The sequence below is a fragment of the Ovis aries genome, chromosome 2 (genome assembly GCF_016772045.2).
Source record: "Ovis aries strain OAR_USU_Benz2616 breed Rambouillet chromosome 2, ARS-UI_Ramb_v3.0, whole genome shotgun sequence".
Classification (NCBI taxonomy): domain Eukaryota; kingdom Metazoa; phylum Chordata; class Mammalia; order Artiodactyla; family Bovidae; genus Ovis; species Ovis aries.
This window is the reverse complement of record NC_056055.1, coordinates 71538208-71558642: the sequence shown is the minus strand read 5'-3', so window position 1 is coordinate 71558642 and position 20435 is coordinate 71538208. Positions and strand designations below refer to the sequence as shown.

At 37.5% G+C, this 20435-nt stretch overlaps 1 protein-coding gene across 7 annotated transcripts in view; it reads left to right on the top strand.

Annotated features, from left to right (window-relative positions):
* The window catches only part of RFX3 (regulatory factor X3), a 343496-nt gene that overhangs the window by 305727 nt on the left and 17334 nt on the right, over positions 1–20435 (top strand). For all 7 annotated transcript variants that reach the window (XM_060409419.1, XM_042243406.1, XM_042243408.2 and 4 more), the window contains one exon: positions 10283–10436. In XM_060409419.1, coding sequence (XP_060265402.1) covers positions 10283–10436 — 154 coding nt within the window. The remainder of the gene's footprint in view (positions 1–10282; positions 10437–20435) is intronic.

Sequence of the window (20435 nt, the reverse complement as noted above, 5' to 3'; positions counted from 1 at the left end):
TCATCAAAATAGTGGCTACAGGACCTATCACTGACTGTGGCTATGAGTACACTGTGGTCATCATCTGGACATCAGTAGTGAGTCCAAAACAGTTGTGAGAAGAGATGATATGCAAAGGAATAGCAAAGTTTAGAGACTTGTAGAAATTGTGAACCCGCTAAGCCCAGATTATAGGATTTCCGTCTTGTTTTGATTACCTTTATAAGGATTGAACCAAAGATTCCATTTTCATGGTAGAAGGTTTTTATTGTGACTTCTTTCTTTTTCAGTTGATTTAGTCCAATTCTTATTTCTTAAACTGAAGTGGAGTTGATTCCATATGTGTTTAAGTAGTTAAATTATCCTTATATCCTGAAAATGATTTTCTAGTGTCTGCATACCTGCCAAGTATACCTGTCAAGTCTGACACTTTGCAAGCCCATGGACTGTAGCCCTCCAGGCTCCTTTGTCCATGGAATTCTCTAGGCAAGAATACTGGAGTGGGTTGCCATTTCCTCCTTCAGGTGATCTGCCTGACCCTGGGATTGAACCCATTCCCAGAGTTAAATAAATGCTATGAAAGAAAGCCTAGCAGTGGTGGTGTTGTTTTGTTTTTATTTTGGAATGGAATAATTCCACCATTTTGTCTGTCATATACATAATACTTTTAGACCACAGGGTTTGTAAAGTACCTTATTAAGGTGCTATCTAACTCTATGACCCACTGATATGCTTCATTAAAGCCAACCCTAGGTTTAGATCTGGGTGTCAGTGAGAAATGTGTTGATATGTTTTCCCTTGATATATGGGAAAGATTTGGAAAACAATATCACAGTATTCTCAAAGTAGATGTAGCAATAGTAGTAGTAGTAGTAGTGAAATTCAAAATTTTAACTTGGGAAAATTTCTTTAAAAGATTTCAGATATTTCCCCATTTGTTTGCAAGTTGATTTCATCCTTTTTTTTCCCTCAGAAAATCATATAGATGGTATATATGCTTCATGAATGATAAAACATGTTATACTAGCTGTTGCTCCAAAACCTATAGGGGCAAAAGCACAGTACATCCTCTATATCAGAAAAAGCAAAGGTTTTTTTTCCTCTTCTTCTTCTTACTGCTTTCTTATGCAGTTACATCAGACTTGCCCTTACTCCTCCCTGAGGATTTTTTAAATCTGTTTAGTAGATATCGTTTTAGAAATACACCCCTGGAGCCTTTGTCTCCACAGAGATCTGTTGAAGTATCTTGAAAGGAGAGAAAATTACTTACTCGTGTTTCTTGTTCTCTGCAGATATACAAACCCAGTAGATCATCACTTGCCTGCCCTCTGTCTGCCCTGAGTTGGGGATAATGGCTTGTTATTATTAGACACTATTATGGTTATTATTTTCATTTCAAAAAGTCTTGAAGGTGTACAGTTCAGGGCTACAGAAGGAAAGGCATATTCAGAAAGATGCATACCTCGTGCTGGTAGGCAAAGTCAATAGCTTAGTAAAGTAGAAGACTAAAATCTAACCTGTTTCTTACTGAGGCACAAGAACATATTGAGTAATGAAAACTTCATTCACAAACAGAAGCAGAGTTACAGAGTATTTTTTATTCCCCCCACCCCGTGTTATGTTTTTGATGTCATACTTTACATCTTTTATTTTGTGTATCACTCAACTAATTATTTTAGATATTGTTGATTTTATTACCTTTTTTTAGCCTTTGTATTAGCTTTATCAGTGGTTGATCCACTAACTTTACTATTTGTTTGCCTTTACCAGTGATATTATTTCCCCCATAATTTTTTTGTTTTTGCTGTGTGTTGTGCACAATCACTCAGTCATGTCCAACTCTTTGTGACCCCATGGACTGTAGCCTGCCAAGCTCCTCTGTCCATGGAATTTTCCAGGCAAGAATACTGGAGTGGGTTGCCATTTCATACTCCAGGGTATATCCCCTGCCCAGGAATCAAACCCACATCTCTTGTGTCTCCTGCATTGGCAGATGGCTTCTTTACCACTGTGCCACCTAAGAAGCTGTTCTTGTTTCTACTTATGGCCTTTTCTATTTAATGAAGTCCCTTTAAGATTTCTTGTATGACCAGTTTAGTGGTGATGAACTCATTTAGCTTTTGCTTGTCTGGGAAACTCTCTGTCCTTCTAGTGTATTTTTTAAATGTTTTTGGCTTTGTAATAAGAATTTTGCAGTCACATATACCAACTGTTCATTTTCTGAAGTTGATTAATCTCATAGATTCACATGTATATACAAGAAATGGACTAGCAGAGTCGTGATAGCAGTAGTGGACATGTTGCTGCAAGCACCCTCTGCTCCAAATGGGGGTCTCTCCTCGCCTAACATGGCTTTGAATGTCTCCTGCTGGCTCCCTGGGAGGTGGAAAATATATTGCTGCCTTTCTTGGGCAGCAGTGCAGAAGTTAAGTGGGCCGTTTCTCAGCTTGGGTGTTTTGTGAATAACAGAACACAGACTTCCTCAGGGCCACCCTGCAGGTCAACCAAACATCCCATTTTTAAAGAATTAAATGTATAGCTTTGAGACAATAACTTGACAGAGGGCACAGAGAACCTAGTTTGCCTACAGCTGAACAAATATATAAATCATCCAGTTTGTGAATTAGCTGTAATCACTGTTTGAGAAGAGTTCACAGGGTGGAGTTGGGGGGGTGGGGGGGTCACAGGTTCTCACCTTTCTTCTTAGGAATGTGTGATGTCTCCCCAAATACATAAAGAGGTGGCTTGAGTATCATGTGTTCAAGTATATGTTTTAATTTTCATGCCATGAATTATGAAGATATATACACAAAGGTATTTCTCATATGTTACAAAATAATTAACAGTTTTAACTCCAATTTTAAAGAGTTGAGTTCATGGCAACTTAGCAACATGAAATTCAGTGGAATCAATTTTGTAACATGTCTTATAGAAATCTGAATCAGTCAATAGGTTTCCAATTAAACTGTTAATTGTGTCATTTGATACCTGGCTTGTAGGGCAGAGGCCCAACACAGACAGCATAAAGTAGACATAGACATTATTAATAATATAATATAATAATCTGTTGTTATATTAATAATATAATTCAACTGATTCTCTTCTAAACATATGACAAGTTCATAGCAGATTATCAGTACTTTCAAAAGTAACTATTATAACTGAAGGTCAGCACACTTTTTTTGTTTTTTCATTTTCCAACAGAATTTTGTGTTACTTATGCCTTTATGCTGCAATAAGGTGATTGCCCAATTGTCAGAAAGTTTCCAAAACAGTTGGGATAGAACATGAAGCCCTTATCATGGCCTACAGACCCTCTATGGTCCAGCTGCTAGGGATTTCTAGTCCCATCATATATATTCTCTTTGCTTATGTCTTCCCAGCCACAGCTTCTGGGCTTTCAATAAAACAAACATAGTTCTGCCTCAGTCTCAGCATTTGCTCTCCTTCCTGCGAGGAAAGTGCACTTGTTCACATGGCTCACTCCCTCACTTCAGTCTCATATCTGCTCACTTAGCACCTCCTCAAAAAGTTTTCCTAACACCCTGACTTTAAGTGCCAGGGCCCATCACTCTGCAGTCTCTTGACCTGATTTACTTTTTTCATAGGATTTACCACTACCTAACTTTATAATTTATATCTACTCTGTTTTTATCAACCATCTGTCCTACTAGAATGTGAGCTCTGTTGAAGCCAAACTTTTGTCTGACTTGCTGTAGAACAAGACCCTGACACACAGTATGAACATAATAAATATCTATTGAATGAATGAAAATTAATTGTCTTGGAAAAAAGAAATTGGCTTTGCATTTCTTTTACAAATACCATAAAGCTACTCAATATGAATATTGTTCTCAATCATTTACATTATTTTGAGGGAAATAAAAAGGCCTAAAAATTGGATTTAAAAACATATATATATATAATTCATTCTGTATCTTTCATATCTATCCCTGTAAAGATTTACTGACAATGAACTGACACAGGATTGTTTTTCTATATTATAATAAATGTCTTCTTTTAAAATAAACCATTTTTATTATAAAATTAGTATATATTCACTTTAGAAAACCTGAAAAATACAAACACTGTACAAAGAATAAACTTAAATCATCCATAATTTACTACCCAGAAAGACCAATGGTAAAATGTTTTCTTTCAGTTTTATATAAAATTGAGATCCAGTTGTTTATCAGAGTTTATTATCTGTATTTTTCCCTTAACATTATACCTCAAGCATATCTTAAGAAATATAATTTTGAATGTCCTTCCAATATTCCATTTTGTACACAATGGCAGCCCACTCTGGTGTTCTTACCTAGAGAATCCCATGGACAGAGGAACCTGCAGTCCATGAGGTCACAGAGTCGGACACGACTGAAGTGACTTAGCAAGCACTCATGCATACATTATTTAAACATTCCTTTTGTCTCTTATTCTTGAATATTTAGGTGGGTTTTGGTCATGCAGTACAAATATAAAACATACCTTCATGCTTATCTTTATATAAAGTTGCATGTTTATCGTCAAATAAATTCAAATAAATTTGCAGTTTTAAGTTGGCTGATACTATTTTAATGAAGTATGCTATCTTGAAGCTAATAAGTATTAACCATTCCCATTTATTTAGAGGTAGGACTTTTTCAAGAACTTTGCAGATAGTTTCTATGTTAAATGGGCTCATATTACATGTTTTCCATCTTTCACTTAGCATTTTATCATAAACATCTTTCCGTCCTTTATGTGTAATCGCTCTCATTTCTTTAAAGTGAGTGAAATTGCTCAGTCATGTCTGACCCTCTTTATGACCCCATGGACTGTGACTCACCAGGCTGCTCTATACATGGAATTCTCTGGGCAAAAATACTGGAGTGGGTTACCATTCCCTTCCCCAGGGGGTCTTCACAACCCAGGGGTCAAACTCAGGCCTCCTGCATTGCAGGTGGATTCTTACCATTTGAGCTACTCAGAAAGCCCCGTTTCTTTAATATATTGTATAAATTTCCATATATGAATGAGCCATTTTTTACCTAGTATCCTACAAGTGGTTATTTAGTGTTGCCCCCTATTTTCTCAGTAGTATAAATATTGCTGCAATTAAAACCATCTTTGCTCATTTGTGTAAATTTCTAGAATTAGAACTGCTAGGTGAAAGCATTTGTGCATTTCTAATTTTTACATTTGTTGCCAAATTTCCCTTCATAAAAGTTTTGTGATTTTATGCTTCAAGAAACAATAAATGAGAGTTCTTTCCCCATAACCTCTTTAATGCTGATCTTTTAATTTCTTATAGTATAATAAATAATATATGGTATCTTACTTTAATTTATATTTCTTTTAATTTTGAATAAGGTTAATCATACATACTTGTTATGATTCGCTTAGAAGAAATGGAATAGCCATCATAATCAACAAAAGAGTCTGAAATGCAGTACTTGGATGCAATCTCAAAAACGACAGAAGGATCTCTGTTCTTTTCCAAGGCAAACTATTCAGTATCATGGTAATCCAAGTCTATGCCCCAACCAGTAAAGCTGAAGAAGCTGAAGTTGAACAGTTCTATGAAGACCTATAAGACATTCTAGAACTAACACCCAAAAAAGATGTCCTTTTCATTATAGGGGACTGGAATGCAAAAGTAAGAAGTCAAGAAACACCTGGAGTAGCAAGCAAATTTGGCCTTGGAGTACAGAATGAAGCGGGGCAAAGACTAATAGGTTTCTGCTAAGAGAACACACTGGTTATAGCAAACACCCTCTTCCAACAACACAAGAGAAGACTCTACACATTGACATCACCAGATGGTCGACACTGAAATCAGATTGATTATATTCTTTGCAGCCAAAGATGGAGAAGCTCTATACAGTCAGCAAAAACAAGACCGGAGGCTGACTGTGGCTCAGATCATGAACTCCTTATTGCCAAATTGAAACTTAAGTTGAAGAGAGTGGAGAAAACCACTAGACCATTCAGGTATGATCTAAATCAAATCCCTTAAGACTATACAGTGCTATTTCAAATCCTGAAAGATGATGCTGTGAAAGTGCTGCACTCAATATGCCAGCAAATTTGGAAAACTCAGCAGTGGCCACAGGACTGGAAAAGGTCCATTTTCATTCCAATCCCAAAGAAAGGCAATGCCAAAGAATGCTCAAACTACTGCACAATTGCACTCATCTCTCACACTAGTGAAGTGATGCTTAAAATTCTCCAAGCCAGGCTTCAGCAATACGTGAACTGTGAATTTCCACATATTCAAGTTGGTTTTAGAAAAGGCAGAAGAACCAGAGACCAAATTGCCAACATCCACTGGATCATCAAAAAGGCAAAAGAGTTCCAGAAAAACATCTATTTCTGCTTTATTGACTACGGCAATGCCTTTGATTGTATGGATCACAATAAACTGTGGAAAATTCTAAAAGAGATGGGAATACCAAACCACCTGACCTGCCCCCTGAGAAACCTATATGCAGGTCAGGAAGCAACAGTTAGAACTGGACATGGAACAACAGACTAGCTCCACATAGGGAAAGGAGTATCTCAAAGCTGTATATTGTCACCCTGCTTATTTAACTTCTGTGCAGAGTACATCATGAGAAACACTGGGCTGGATGAAGCACAAGCTGGAATCAGGATTGCCGGGAAAATAACAATAACCTCAGATATTCATATGACACCACCCTTATGGCAGAAAGTGAAGAAGAACTAAAGAGCCTCTTGATGAAAGTGAAAGAGGAGAGTGAAAAAGTTGGCTTAAAGTTCAGCATTCAGAAAAGTAAGATCATGGGATCTGGTCCCATCACTTCATGGCAAATAGATGGGGATACAGTGGAAACAGTAACGGATTTTATTTTGGGGGGCTCCAAAATCACAGCAGATGGTGACTACAGCCATGAAGTTAAAAGACGCTTACTCCTTGGAAGGAAAGTTATGACCAACCTAGATAGCATATTAAAAAGCAGAGACATTACTTTACCAGCAAAGATCCATCTAGTCAAGGCTATGGTTTTTCCAGTAATCATGTATGAATGTGAGAGTTGGACTATAAAAAAAACCTGAGCACCGAAGAATTGATGGTTTTGAACTATGGTGTTGGAGAAGACTCTTGAGAGTCCGTTGGACTACAAGGAGATTGAACCAGTCCATTCTGAAGGAGATCAGCCCTGGGATTTCTTTGGAAGGAATGATGCTAAAGCTGAAACTCCAGTACTTTGGTCACTTCATGCCAAGAGTTGACTCATTGGAAAAGACCCTGATGCTGGGAAAGATTGAAGTTGGGAGGAGAAGGGGACGACAGAGGATGAGATGGTTGGATGGCATCACCAACTCAATGGACATGAGTTTGAGTAAACTCCAGGAATTGGTGATAGACAGGGAGGCCTGGCATGCTCAGTCCATGGGGTTGCAAAGTTGCAGACACGACTGAGCGACTGAACTGAACTGAACTCCAACATACGTAATAGTGTAGCAATAGGCAGTTTTCTTAGGATCTCACACACAGTATCTCACTTGACTGTCAAGCTAATTTTGAACCTTAAAATGTTGAATGATGTACAGTCAAGATCATAGAGTGGTTAATGTGGATCTCACTCCAAACCTATGGATGAAAAACTATGTTTTTTTTTTTCTTTTTAGTAAGTAAATCCACAGAAGGAGAGATTCTCTGCCATCTTATTGTAACACCTATTCTTGTTGCTATAACCAAATGAGAGTGAGAAGCTCAGCTCCTCCTATTTTTTGTATTAGGATCATAATAACTTATATTTGAGTCTTGTTCTATTCATTCATAAGTTTATGTCACAACCTTTAACCCACTTTATCCTTGATATAATCACATAAATGAGATAAGGCCAAAAGTATTGTTTTTATTTTCACCCAAAAGGAAAACTCTCTCGAGGAAATGGTGTTTTTTGAGATTGACAGTGAATTAATGAGAAACCAGAATCAGAATCCAGGGCTTTAGGGTTTTAGATGTACAATGGTGATCTGTCACTCGCCAAGTTGAATGTGTAGATTTGATGCATTAGTAGCCACTATATAGTTATAGTTGAAAGTGAAAGATAAAACAAAAGTACAGTCTTCTATATGTCCATCTGTCCATCATTTTACAGTTCTTCATTGCAAAATAAGGCTTAGGAATATTGTTGTTTGTTGTTCAGTCACTAAGTCATGTCTGACTCTTTGTGACCCCATGAACTGTAGCCTGCTAGGATTCTGTGTCCATAGAATTTCTCAGGCAAAAATTCTGTAGTGGGTTGCCATTTCTTTCTCCAGGGGATCTTCCCAACCCAGGGATCAAACATACTTCTCCTACATTGACAGGTGCATTCTTTACCACTGAACCATCAGAGAAGCCCCTTAGTAATATTAACCCATACGTTTGTGAGATTCTGTCTCTTCCTCCTATCTGAGAATATAATGGCTATTTTAATTTGTGTAGGACAAAAATCTCTAGAGAAAGACACTAAATGAAAGTGAAGAGAAACACACACACATCCTACTCTGACTCTAAATTAAAAATATTAAGGATATTTGAAGTGCATGGTCAAGCTTAATAATTGACATGTCTTCAATGAAGCCAAAATTTTATTTTGACTTATTTCTATTTTGAGTATAATAGAGTGTATTGTTAGTCTTTAATTAAAATATATATTTCATATTTTGGTATTTTATAGTTACACATTCATATTTTTCAAGGTTATGCATTTTTAATTGACTTTATTGTGCTCTTGCTAATAGGAAAATCACCATAATTTAATGGAAATCAGTACAGAAGTAGAATCACTTAATAAGTTTGCCTTCCAACAAAAGTTGCAAGGATCCCTGTATGTCCTCTCCTACATTCTACATTGCCACATCTGGGAACATTACTTAGTATATTTGTAAACTTGCTTGTGTATTTGTAAACATTGTATAGTATATTTTGTAAACTTAGTCAGGGACAAATACAGATTTTCCCCAAAGTGTACCTCAGAAGTCATTGAGAGATGGTGATGCAGTGTTTACCCATCATCATAAGACTTTTACTTTGAGATGCTTTTTCTTATGGTGATGAATTAAGAACTAAATAGACATTTCTCCAAAGAAGACATACGGATGGCTAACAACCACATGAAAAGTTGCTCAACATCGCTCATTATTAGAGAAATGCAAATCAAAACCACAATGTGGTACCACTTCACACCAGTCAGAATGTCTGTGATCCAAAAATCTGCAAGCAGTAAATGCTGGAGAGGGTGTGGAGAAAAGGGAACCCTCCTACACTGTTGGTGGGAATGCAAACTAGTACAGCCACTATGGAGAACGGTGTGGAGATTCCTTAAAAATTGCAAATAGAACTGTGTTATGACCCAGCAATCCCACTTCTGGGCATACACACCGAGGAAACCAGAAGTGAAAGAGACACACATACCCCAATGTTCATCGCAGCACTGTTTATAATAGCCAGGTCATGGAAACAACCTAGATGTCCATCAGCAGATGAATGGATAAGAAAGCTGTGGTACATATACACAATGGAGTATTACTCAGCCATTAAAAAGAATACATTTGAATCAGTTCTGATGAGATGGATGAAACTGGAGCTGATTATACAGAGTGAAGTAAGCCAGAAAGAAAAACACCAATACAGTATACTAACACATATATATGGAATTTAGAAAGATGGCAATGACGACCCTGTATGTAAGACAGCAAAAAAGACACAGATGTGTGTAATGGACTTTTGAACTCAGAGGGAGAGGGAGAGGGTGGGATGATTTGGGAGAATGGCATTCTAACATGTATACTATCATGTGAATTGAATCGTCAGTCTATGTCTGACGCAGGATGCAGCATGCTTGGGGCTGGTGCACAGTGATGACCCAGAGAGATGTTATGAGGAGGGAGGTGGGAAGGGGGTTCATGTTTGGGAACGCATGTACACCTGTGGTGGATTCATGTCAATGTATGGCAAAACCAATACAGTATTTTAAAGTAAAATAAAGTAAAAATAAAAATTAAAAAAAAATCTTTTAAATTGATTCTGACCCATTTGTCGGCTTGCTTATGACAATAAAATGGTTTTTCCCAATGAGTGCCTATCTAATTCTCATAGGATCTAGTCAAGTCCTAATGAAGATTACCTCTTTACCACTCTGTTTGAAAAAGTTGAGCCAACTGCTTCATTTATGAAATTATTCCATGGAAAGTCATGCACTATACCAATCTATTAGACCTATAACTTCTTTTAATAGGAAAAGTAGGCTGAACGCTAATCCTGGTCACTAACACTGGCTGCCTCTGTGTCTTTTCTCTTGGACAGCTCAATGGTTATTCGGGACTTAACTCTACGCAGTGCTGCTAGCTTTGGCTCCTTCCACCTGATCCGTCTACTCTACGATGAATACATGTTCTACTTAGTAGAACATCGTGTTGCTCAGGCAACAGGAGAGACACCCATAGCAGTCATGGGTGAGGTAAGAGAAGCTAAATGAGCTATGATCCACAAGGCTTTCTAAAAAGATCTGAATTTTATTTTAATCTAAATATTAATTATCAAAGCGATGGTTTCTAATCAGTGAGTCTTGGACTCCAGAGAGCCTGTATAGTTATTTCAGGGGGTCCCTAAATCCCTTTGTTCATATTTTATTAGTCAAAAGATTCTAAAATTGTAGATGATATCATGGAAAAGTACATGGACTATTTCAATATGCTATAAAAGTCTCTATATAAAAGAAAAGCTTGAGAATCACTGGACTTAAAAATCCTTAGTATTACTCAACCATAAAACAGAGTCAGATAATGCCATTTGCAGCAACATAGATGGTCCTAGAAATTATCATACCAAGTGAAGTAAATCAGACAGAGACAAATATATGATATTTATATGTGGAATCTAAAGAAAGTGGTTACAAAAAGGAAAGCAGGGAGGGATAAATTGGGGAATATAGGATTAATAATAATGTAAATCAGGCTTCCCTGGTGGCTCAGACAATAAAGAAGCTGCCTGCAATGCAGGAGACCCGGATTCAATCCTTGGGTCAAGATCTCCAGGAGAAGGGAATGGCAACCCACTCCAGTATTCTTGCCGAGAGAATTCCATGGACAGAGGAGCCTGGTGGGCTACAGTCCATGGGGCCGCAAAGAGTCAGACCTGACTGAGCGACTAACACATAGGTTTAACAGATGCACGCTACTGTATATACAGTAGATAAACAAGGTTTTACCATATGGCACAGGGAAATTTATCCAATGTTTTATAATAAAATATAATAGAAAAGAACTGAGAAAAAAGTTTGCAGATATATATAAATATGTGTATATATATATATAGCCAAATCACTTTATTGTATACCTGGAACTACCACAGTATTGTAAATCAACTATACTTGAATTAAAAAATAAAAATGTTATTGACTGGAAAATAAGGAAGATTGATGCTTCTGATAAGGCTATGGCCTAGGACCTGAGAGGGAAAAGTTAAATATGTATCTTGTTGACTCTATCCAAGTGCCCAGGAAAAGAATGAAGGATAATAACAATGATGATGAAAGTGATAGCTAACATTCCAGGAGCACTTACTATGTGCCAAACATAGTCCTAAGTCCCTTATATATATAATAAAGCATTTAATACATATAACAATGCTTTGAGATAGGTGCTACCTCATAATGTTTTACTGATGAGAATCTGAGGTTCAGGAAGGAAGCTAAGGCACAGAGAGATTAAAAGGTTATATATCTAGCAAGTGGTGGAGACCTCTGTTAAGTATTCAGTCTGATTTTCACATCCATGCTCCTAATCAATAAAGATGTAGAAAAAAAATTCTCTTCTTCATAGTTTCTGGATAGTGCCAAGATGTCATTGATATGTTCAACATATTGTAAAGCTAAAATGCTGAAGTTAATATATATGAGGTTGGTTAATATATTGAGGGATAGATGTACATGCTTATATGATTCAGCACTGGCTCACTTTGTTGTACTGTACTGGATTTTGACTGAATCCAGATTTTGCTAGATTATACCAGATTAGGCAGTGTTACATTTTATCATCCAAAGCAGTCAAGAAGACATATTCACTTTTAAACTATGTATATGTGCTTATTTAAATTAGAAAATAGCAGTTTTATAAATATGATGACAAACTTTAAATTAAAATATATAGTAAAATACCACAAGGATCTATGTAAGTATTCTAATATAAATAAAATACATGTGAATTTTATTTAGAATGTTGGTTAAAATATTCTTCTTTCCCTCTTTAAAATCCCTTACTGTTTGCTGATCTACATGTGTTTGTATGTTTCTTAATGGTGATTGTGCCTAAATGATGCCAATTATGTATATATGAGAATTAAGCAAGATTCATTTTAGCTTTTAAATTACGGGCAGATCCTCATGTGACCAAAGCAGTCTGAACTTTTCTTAGATTTGACTTCCCCTCAGTGCCTCTTTTCTTAGTTCTTCTCTGATTGTCTGGTTGCAAAATGCCCGATTGCCAAGTAGATTAAATACTATAAACTTTCTTAACCCAGGGCCCAAAAAGTTCTGAAATAGACATCCCTTTTGGTATATTTAATGCATTTGGCACATACCTCCTGTGCTCGAGGACCTCTATAGCAGGATGACCAGGATAATGATAACAGGGATTCTCATTAATACCATGTGGCTAATCCTGATGCATGGTCTTTGCTTGCCTTGCATCTTTAGGGAATGAAAGCTGTGGCTATAAGCCACTGACATGGCATGAAGATTTAACTACTTCCTCATATGCTAGTACAGGAAGTACTGGCTCACCAGAATTAAAATGGCTGTATATAGTCTATACTGCCAAGAAACATTCTAAATGGCTTTTTTTTTACCTTATGTAAACAATATAAATGAATAAGACACTGTCACATGATTCAAAAATATGACACAAAATCTAGATCAGAAAGTGATCTTCTCTAAGATCAAAGATCTAAGCATACCTCTTGATTTCTTTGCTTACTATCTCCTTACTCAGTTTATAGGAAAACCCTCTGAGTTGTCCGTGCTCATCATTATTCAGTCCAAGTCAAGTAAAGTTAATTTTACAGGTTTGATCTCCCTATAACATTTATGCCTCATAGAACAATAAGCCATTGTAGACTTGTTAGCTATGGTCATATTATCATATCTAAAATTTCTTGATTCTCGGGGAAAGGAGAAAGAAATGCGAGATAAAGGAAGGCTGTTTTCCCATGTATCTTTTCATGTGTTTCCCTAAGCCTACCCTAGAAGTCAGATTGGAGGTAAAAAGGCTCTCATGTGTCAAGCCTCAGCTGTAATCTAACTCCTTAGATGACTTACATTTCAAAAGAAAAGGTCCAGAAGCGCCTGTGTATACAGTGGGCATGATACTACAGGCCAGAATCCATGGAAATCCATAAAAATTCACCATTATTCTCAATTGCAGCTAGTGGTTTTCAATCATCAGTGATAACAACCACAGTTGTCACTGTTTAGTGTGAGTTTATCATACCCTTAATGAAATTAAGCTCTTGATCCATCTGCTGATGGTCCTTTCTCAGTAAACGGTTCTCTCCCTCTGGATCAGGTTGAATATGTGAGCATCATCTTTACGTATCTTTCTGTTTTGACCTGCATGTCCAACCAGTTACTATGTCTGCCCTTTCCCAAACTCCACATAGTGCAGGCAGTATCATCTGATGAAAATGCAAACCTGATGGTGTTACACCCTCTTAAAACCCTTTAGTGACTTTATCTTCTGCTAGTTAAGAAACAAAAATCTTTCTGTGGTATAAAATCTGGGCTTTCTCTCTCATCAAACTCACCCTCTCTCTTCCAGGTCCTTCTGTTGCAATTACAGTAGTCTTTTTTCTGTTCTTACTCAAGTTTTTCTCATCAGTGGACAAGTGTGTAAATGGTTCTTTTACCTAGAACTGTCTGCCTGACTCTCTTTGCCTATTCTAACTCCTTCATGTCTTAAATACCATTTCCTCTAAGAGGTACAATTTCCCTCAGACTACATTAGATACTCCTTTTCTTTCTAATTTATACTTTTCATTCTAGAACCTGCAGAATAATAAGTGCTTTGTATGATTTGTGTTATTATAGATTTAATGCCTGGAAATAATGGAGGACTTTGAGTCAGAAGAATTGAACTCTGCTTACAGTTCTGTAACTTATGGTAGTATAATCTCGGGCAAATCATGTTCACTTAGGCTGATTCTCTGATTTATCTCTAAAATTAATGTATTCATTTATTTAACAAATGCTTCTTATGCATCTTTGTTGTTGTTCAGTCGCTCTGTTGTGTTCGACTCTTTGCAACCCCATGGACTGCAGCACACCAGCCTTCCCTGTCCTTCGCTATCTCCCAGAGTTTGCTGGAAATCGGGTCCATTGAGTCAGTGATGCCATCCAACCATTTCATGCTCTGTTGCTCCCTTTTCCTCTTGCCTTCAGTCTTCCCCAGCATCAGGGTCTTTTCCAATGAGTTGGCTCTTCACATCAGGTGACCAGAGCATTGGAGCTTCAGCTTCAGCATCAGGCCTTCCAATGAATTTTCAGGGTTGATTTCCTTTAGGATTGACTGGTTTGATCTTGATGGCCAAGGGACTCAAAATTCTTCTCCGGCACCACAGTTCAAAAACATCAATTCTTTAGCACTCAGCCTTCTTTATGGTCCAACTATCATATCCATACATGACTACTGGAAAAACCATATCTTTGACTATATAGACCTTTGTCAGAAAAGTGATGTCTCTACTGTCTAGGTTTGTCATAGCTTTTCTTCCAAGGAGCAAGTGTCTTTTAATTTCAAGGCTGTAGTCACCATCCGCAGTGATCTTAGAGCACAAGAAAATAAAATATGTCAGTTTCCATGGTTTCCCCATCTATTTCCCCATGCCATAAAATGATTGGAACCAGATGACATGATCTTAATTTTCTGAATGTTTAGTTTCAAACCAGCCTTTTCACTCTCCTCTTTTACTTTCATCAAGAGGCTCTTTAGTTCCTCTTTGCTTTCTGCCATTAGGGTGGTGTCATCTGCATATCTGAGATTGATATTTCTTCTGGCAATCTTGATTTCAGCCTGTGCTTCATCCAGCCCAGCATTTTGCATAATGTACTCTGCGTAGAAGTTAAATAAGCAGGGTGGCAATATAAAACCTTTACGTACTCCTTTCCCAGTTTTCAACCAGTTTGTCATTCCATGTCTGGTTCTGTTGCTTCTTGACCTGCATACAGGTTTCTCAGGAGGCAGGTAAGGTGGTCTGGTATTCCCATCTCTAAGAATTTTCCACAGTTTGTCATGTTCCACACAGTCTTACACATCTATTCTATAATGTTTAGGATATAGCAAGGAACAAGATGAATTTTGACACTGCATTCATGGAACTTGTATTTTAGTAGTGGATACACATTTGTTAAATGTTCACATAACTATATAGCTATAAATTCTGAGAAATATTTTGCAAAGGAAAATTAAAGAGATATAGGAATACTTAGGGCTTCCCTGGTGGTTCAGCTCATAAAGAATCTGCCTGCAATGTGGGAGACCTGGGTTTGATCCCTTGGGTTGGGAAGACGCTGTGGAGAAGGGAAAGGCTACCCATTCCAGTATTCTGGCCTGGAGAATTCCCTGAACTGTATAACCCATGGTGTCGCAAAGAGTCGGACATAAATACTTAAAGAATAATATGTTATCACTATTATACTAATAATACTTAAGGAATAATATTCATTTGTGAGTGAATATTATTTTTGACTCATTTTACAAACAGTGAAATGAACCACAGAACCATCAAGTCACACAGAGTCACACAGCTACTAGGTTATAAAATCAGGTTCGGAAGCCAAGCACCCTGGCACGATTAACCCTTGCTGGTATTCTGCCATGTTTGTTACCTGCTGCAGGGTAGAGTGAGACTGAAGCAAGAATAGTTCAGATATTAGTGATGGGAAAGTGGAAAAATAGTCACAAACTTACTGGACTTTTGTTTTGCATTTATAGGTGTTGTATGTGGGACAGATATCAGACAGCTAAGGGGCTTCCTTTGTGGCTCAGCCATAAAAAGTCTGCCTGCAATGCAGGAGACATGGGTTCAATCCCTGGATTGGGAAGTTCCCCTGGAAAAGGAAATGGCAACCCACTCCAGTCTCCTTGCCTTGAAATCCCATGGACAGAGAAGCCTGATGGGCTACAGTCTATGGAGTCGCAAAAAGTCAGACATGACTTAGTGACTAAAGAGAGAGTCAGCTAAATAGATCCAGAGGCAAGGGGAAAGGTTTCCCTTTTAAAGTAGCTTAAGGGACAATACATCTTTTCATTAACGTGAATTCAATACATGTTTTTCAATTAAAATTATTTACATTATTTGAGCAAGCAGGAGAGACCAATACATCGTGTTTTTCGTATAAACACTGTATACAAACATACAGGTTTGTTTTTGCATCCCCTGTAGCACTATTTCAGTTGTTGAAATGAAGGCTACCATGTCATGCAACTCCCAAACAAAAGAGCATCACCACTATGAGTTTTCTTCTGAATGTCAGCCTGCTGCTACATAACACCAACTAGCAAGTTATCTAAAGTATTTGCATTTCAAAAATGACATTATTATTTTTATTTTTTGTCTGGGTGATAAAAATGAAACAATTTATTTACTGGTAAAATTTATGCAATTTTTTGAATTTTATTTAAATATTATAAATATACAATAGACTTTCTGGCAGTGATAAAATTTGAAGAGAAGGAATAAAATAAACAAGTTGCATCTGTTTGCACACTTGTTAAAGTCTTTTAAAAATCATAAGGTTTTCTGTGCAGCTTTGACACAGAAAATTGAGCAGAAAAATATCCATTTATTTGGATTTTATGACTGTTTGAAGTATATTTGGAAGTTTATGGCAAAAATGCTTTATTACTTTAAAACATATGTTGTTTTAATATAGTCATTGAATCTACAAATTTGTATTGCTGCATAAAATAACTGTGACAAACATTTTTATGTTTAATGTATTAAGTATATTTAAATTGTCTTTTTCATAATTTAATTATACTTAATAGAATATCTAAGACATCTATCTCTAATCAACTTTTTAAAATAAAATTAGGAACCAAAACATGCTTCAATTTTTAGTTGTGAATATCAATATTAAAAATATAATATTTTAGTAATATTTTTAGTGAAAAAATTAAGGCACTCTTAAGGATTTACCATTAAAAGAAAAATGTCTTGGCTTAGTAATACTGATATACTCAGAGGGAAAGGGAAAAAACTGTTTAAAACCTAAAAAGTGGAGAAGAGTAATAATAATTCACAGACAAGCCTTTAGGATAAAAATTGAGTGAAGAAAGTTCCATTTGATAGAAGTACAACCATTGTAAACAAGCACGAATGCTCAAAATCAAATTAATGATAAACAGATTTCGGTGAGCACTGTTATTCTAGTGCACCAAGGGAATACACTGAAAATGTACTTGTTGAATAATAGACTTGTTATAGAATATTTTAAAAGGGATTATATCACAAGTTAAAATCATTTGCAGGAAAAAAGCACATCTTGGAACAGTAGTGACTTAACAAGTATAATGAGTACTTGTCAAAAGTTTTATTATTTATAACAAAGCTTACTTTTTATTAATTTTTTTTTCTAATTGAGGACTGGCCTGGTGACAATTACTGTGCCGAATGCCTTACATTCTTATTTAATATTCGCCAAAATCTTGCAAAGAATCTCTTCCTGTCCCCATTTCACCCGTAAGGAAAATACAGGTTGAAAGTCACCCAATATCAGAACTAGTCAGTGGTAGAGCTGACTGTAGAAAGTGGGTCAGTCTCACCCCAGATAGCCAAATGAGTTCAATCCACATTTTAATTTTTCACTGCATAAATTGTTTATAGATAGTTTCAAAACAGGGACTGATTTATTTCTGTACTTTACAACTCCCCCCAAATGCATGCACACTCGCAGTCATACACACGCTAGATGGCTGGCGTGAAAGCTTGCATTATGTTGTTCCAGGGCAAGGCTTCTTTCCTCTGTTTCGCAGGTTGCATCTTGATAGTCCTACCACCCTTCCCCTTTCCACTTTTTGTTAGTTAGCAAACTAAATAGAGTATTAGTCTAAGCAAATTGCAATTGGAAAGCTTAATCTGCCAGAAAACAACAACAACAACAAATTACACCCTTCAGTTCCTCTGTACCCACCCACAGACTAGACCTAAATCAAAATTATGTTTTTAGAATTTGCAGTTTGCATTTAGCTGTAAATCTGCTCCTCTGCATTAGCACAATTCTAACAACTTGAAAATAAATGATAAAAGTGACCCCCTGAAAAACCTCTCCTATACTTCATCCTCCAAGTTTCTAAGAATTATCTCTCTAGATATTTTCCAATTTTTTTCCTCTTTCCTGGTTTATCATTCCACTCCTTACTCTCCTCGCATTTGAGAAAAGCATCTATTGACTCAGCACCTCAGAGCTGCAACCTTGTCCCTCTGGGCTGGATCCCTGTACATTAGCTTCCTCTACTTGGTTTCCTTCGTGGCTTGCTCTGGGCTCTAACCTCTCCTCACATCCTCTTCAGGGAATGCAGTTTTGCTTAGAGATCTGGTCTAAACAAACACAATGCAGCAATAGATGCCCCCAAAATACTCATTCAAGATTGTTGTTGTCGTTCAAGCACTAAGTCACATCCAACTCTGCAGCCCCATGGACTGCAGCGTGTCAGGCTTCCCTGTCCTTCACCATCTCCTGGCATTTGCTGAAACTCATGTCCATCGAGTCAGTGATGCTATCCAACCATCTCATTCTCTTTCATCCCCTTTTCTTCCTGCCCTCAATCTTTCTGAGCCACAAGCCTTTTCCAGTGAGTGGGCTCTTTGCATCGGGTAGCCTAAGTATTAAAGCTTCAGCTTCAACATCAATCCTTCATTCATGGTGAAGTGAAAATTGCTCAGTTATGTCTGACTCTTAGCAACTCCATGGACTATACAGTCCATGGAATTTGTTAGGCCTGAATACTGGAGTGGGTAGCCTTTCCCTTCTTCAGGGGATCTTCCCAACTCAGGGATTGAACCCAGGTCTCCCGCATCACAGGCAATTCTTTACCAGCTGAACCACAAGGGAAGCCCCCATTCATGGTAGGAGGTAGAAAAAATGATAGAATACTAGCTAACAGAATGTCTCATTTCATTTCATGATGAACATACTGGATTTCCATATCAGGAAAATAAAGCTCCTAGACTAGCTCCTAGAGGATGATGTGCTCCCTCTCCCCAGAATATGCCTTCAGTATTTCAGAGAGCCTCTGTGTGAAGTTGGGTTTTCATGAGTGCTTACAACTGGAGCTTGGTTTTCCCAGAGTGTGCAAGTGGGCAAAGAGAAGAAAATCGAAATCCAAGATTTCTGGACATTTTTCAAAAACTCAAATGGTCAGTGTAGACAGTAGGAAGGGAAATTCAGCACACTGTCCTCGTCAACAATGTCCACCACTGGGCTCTTCGCTTAGAAACAGTTCGCTGGTAGCCCCAGCCTTGGAGTCAGCTAGGTGTGAAAGGTTCCCACGCGTAGATTAAGCATGACAGCGCCCTCTGCTGGCCTCCTTGCCACACTCTGTCTTCCTGTACCCAGCCCATGTGTCTGGCCCTGCCCGTTGTCTTCCTGGCATTTTTGCTCACAGACACAGGTGAAGATGGTGGTTGCTGGTCCTCCTGGGAAAAAAACAGTCCTTGTTTGAGATGGGTAAGCTCCTTAATTCACAGGAATGGTTTTCTGCTTTTCACCGTCACTGTACTAAAATATCCTTTAATATAAGTATGAGAGACTTTCAACATTTATATGGGCCAGGTGTGATAATCCTACACGTACTTCAAATTTGATTCACTCTAGTGGTAAAAGTCTTCTTGTTACAAAGAGAACATGTTTGTACACTCTCATCACCCTTGTCTCCCCAGTTAATAATTTTCAAAAAGGGGAAGTGGCATAATCAGAATAAGAAGTGCTCCTCTGATAGAATAAATTAATACCATGGTTTTCTGATAGATAGTGAAGGTGGCCTCAGTGGGAGCCTGTCTGTAGTTAAAAGCACCAAGGTTCTTTCTCATCAGCCTATAGTTATTTGCATAAAGGGTATACTGCCGGGCCCCACCCAAACATTGACAGGGCCTATGGTACCCTACATCTGAATATTCTAAAAGTTATGAATCAAACTAGAAATAAAACCTGTTCTATCCATCTAGGTTGAAAAATATATTTTGATAATTGGAAGACTGGATTTAAATTTAAAATTCTTAGGCTCCTCCTAGTTCTGTATCAGAATATGGTGACATAGACATAGCTGAGCCGTGGCCCAGCCTCTGTCCCCTAGACCACTTCTCTTCTCTTAGGTATCATTCCCTACCTATATTGTGAAGAGCCTGTGCTCATGCTTGTGGACACCTTGGTCCAGTGTTCAGGTTTTGTCTGTCTTTTCCAAAT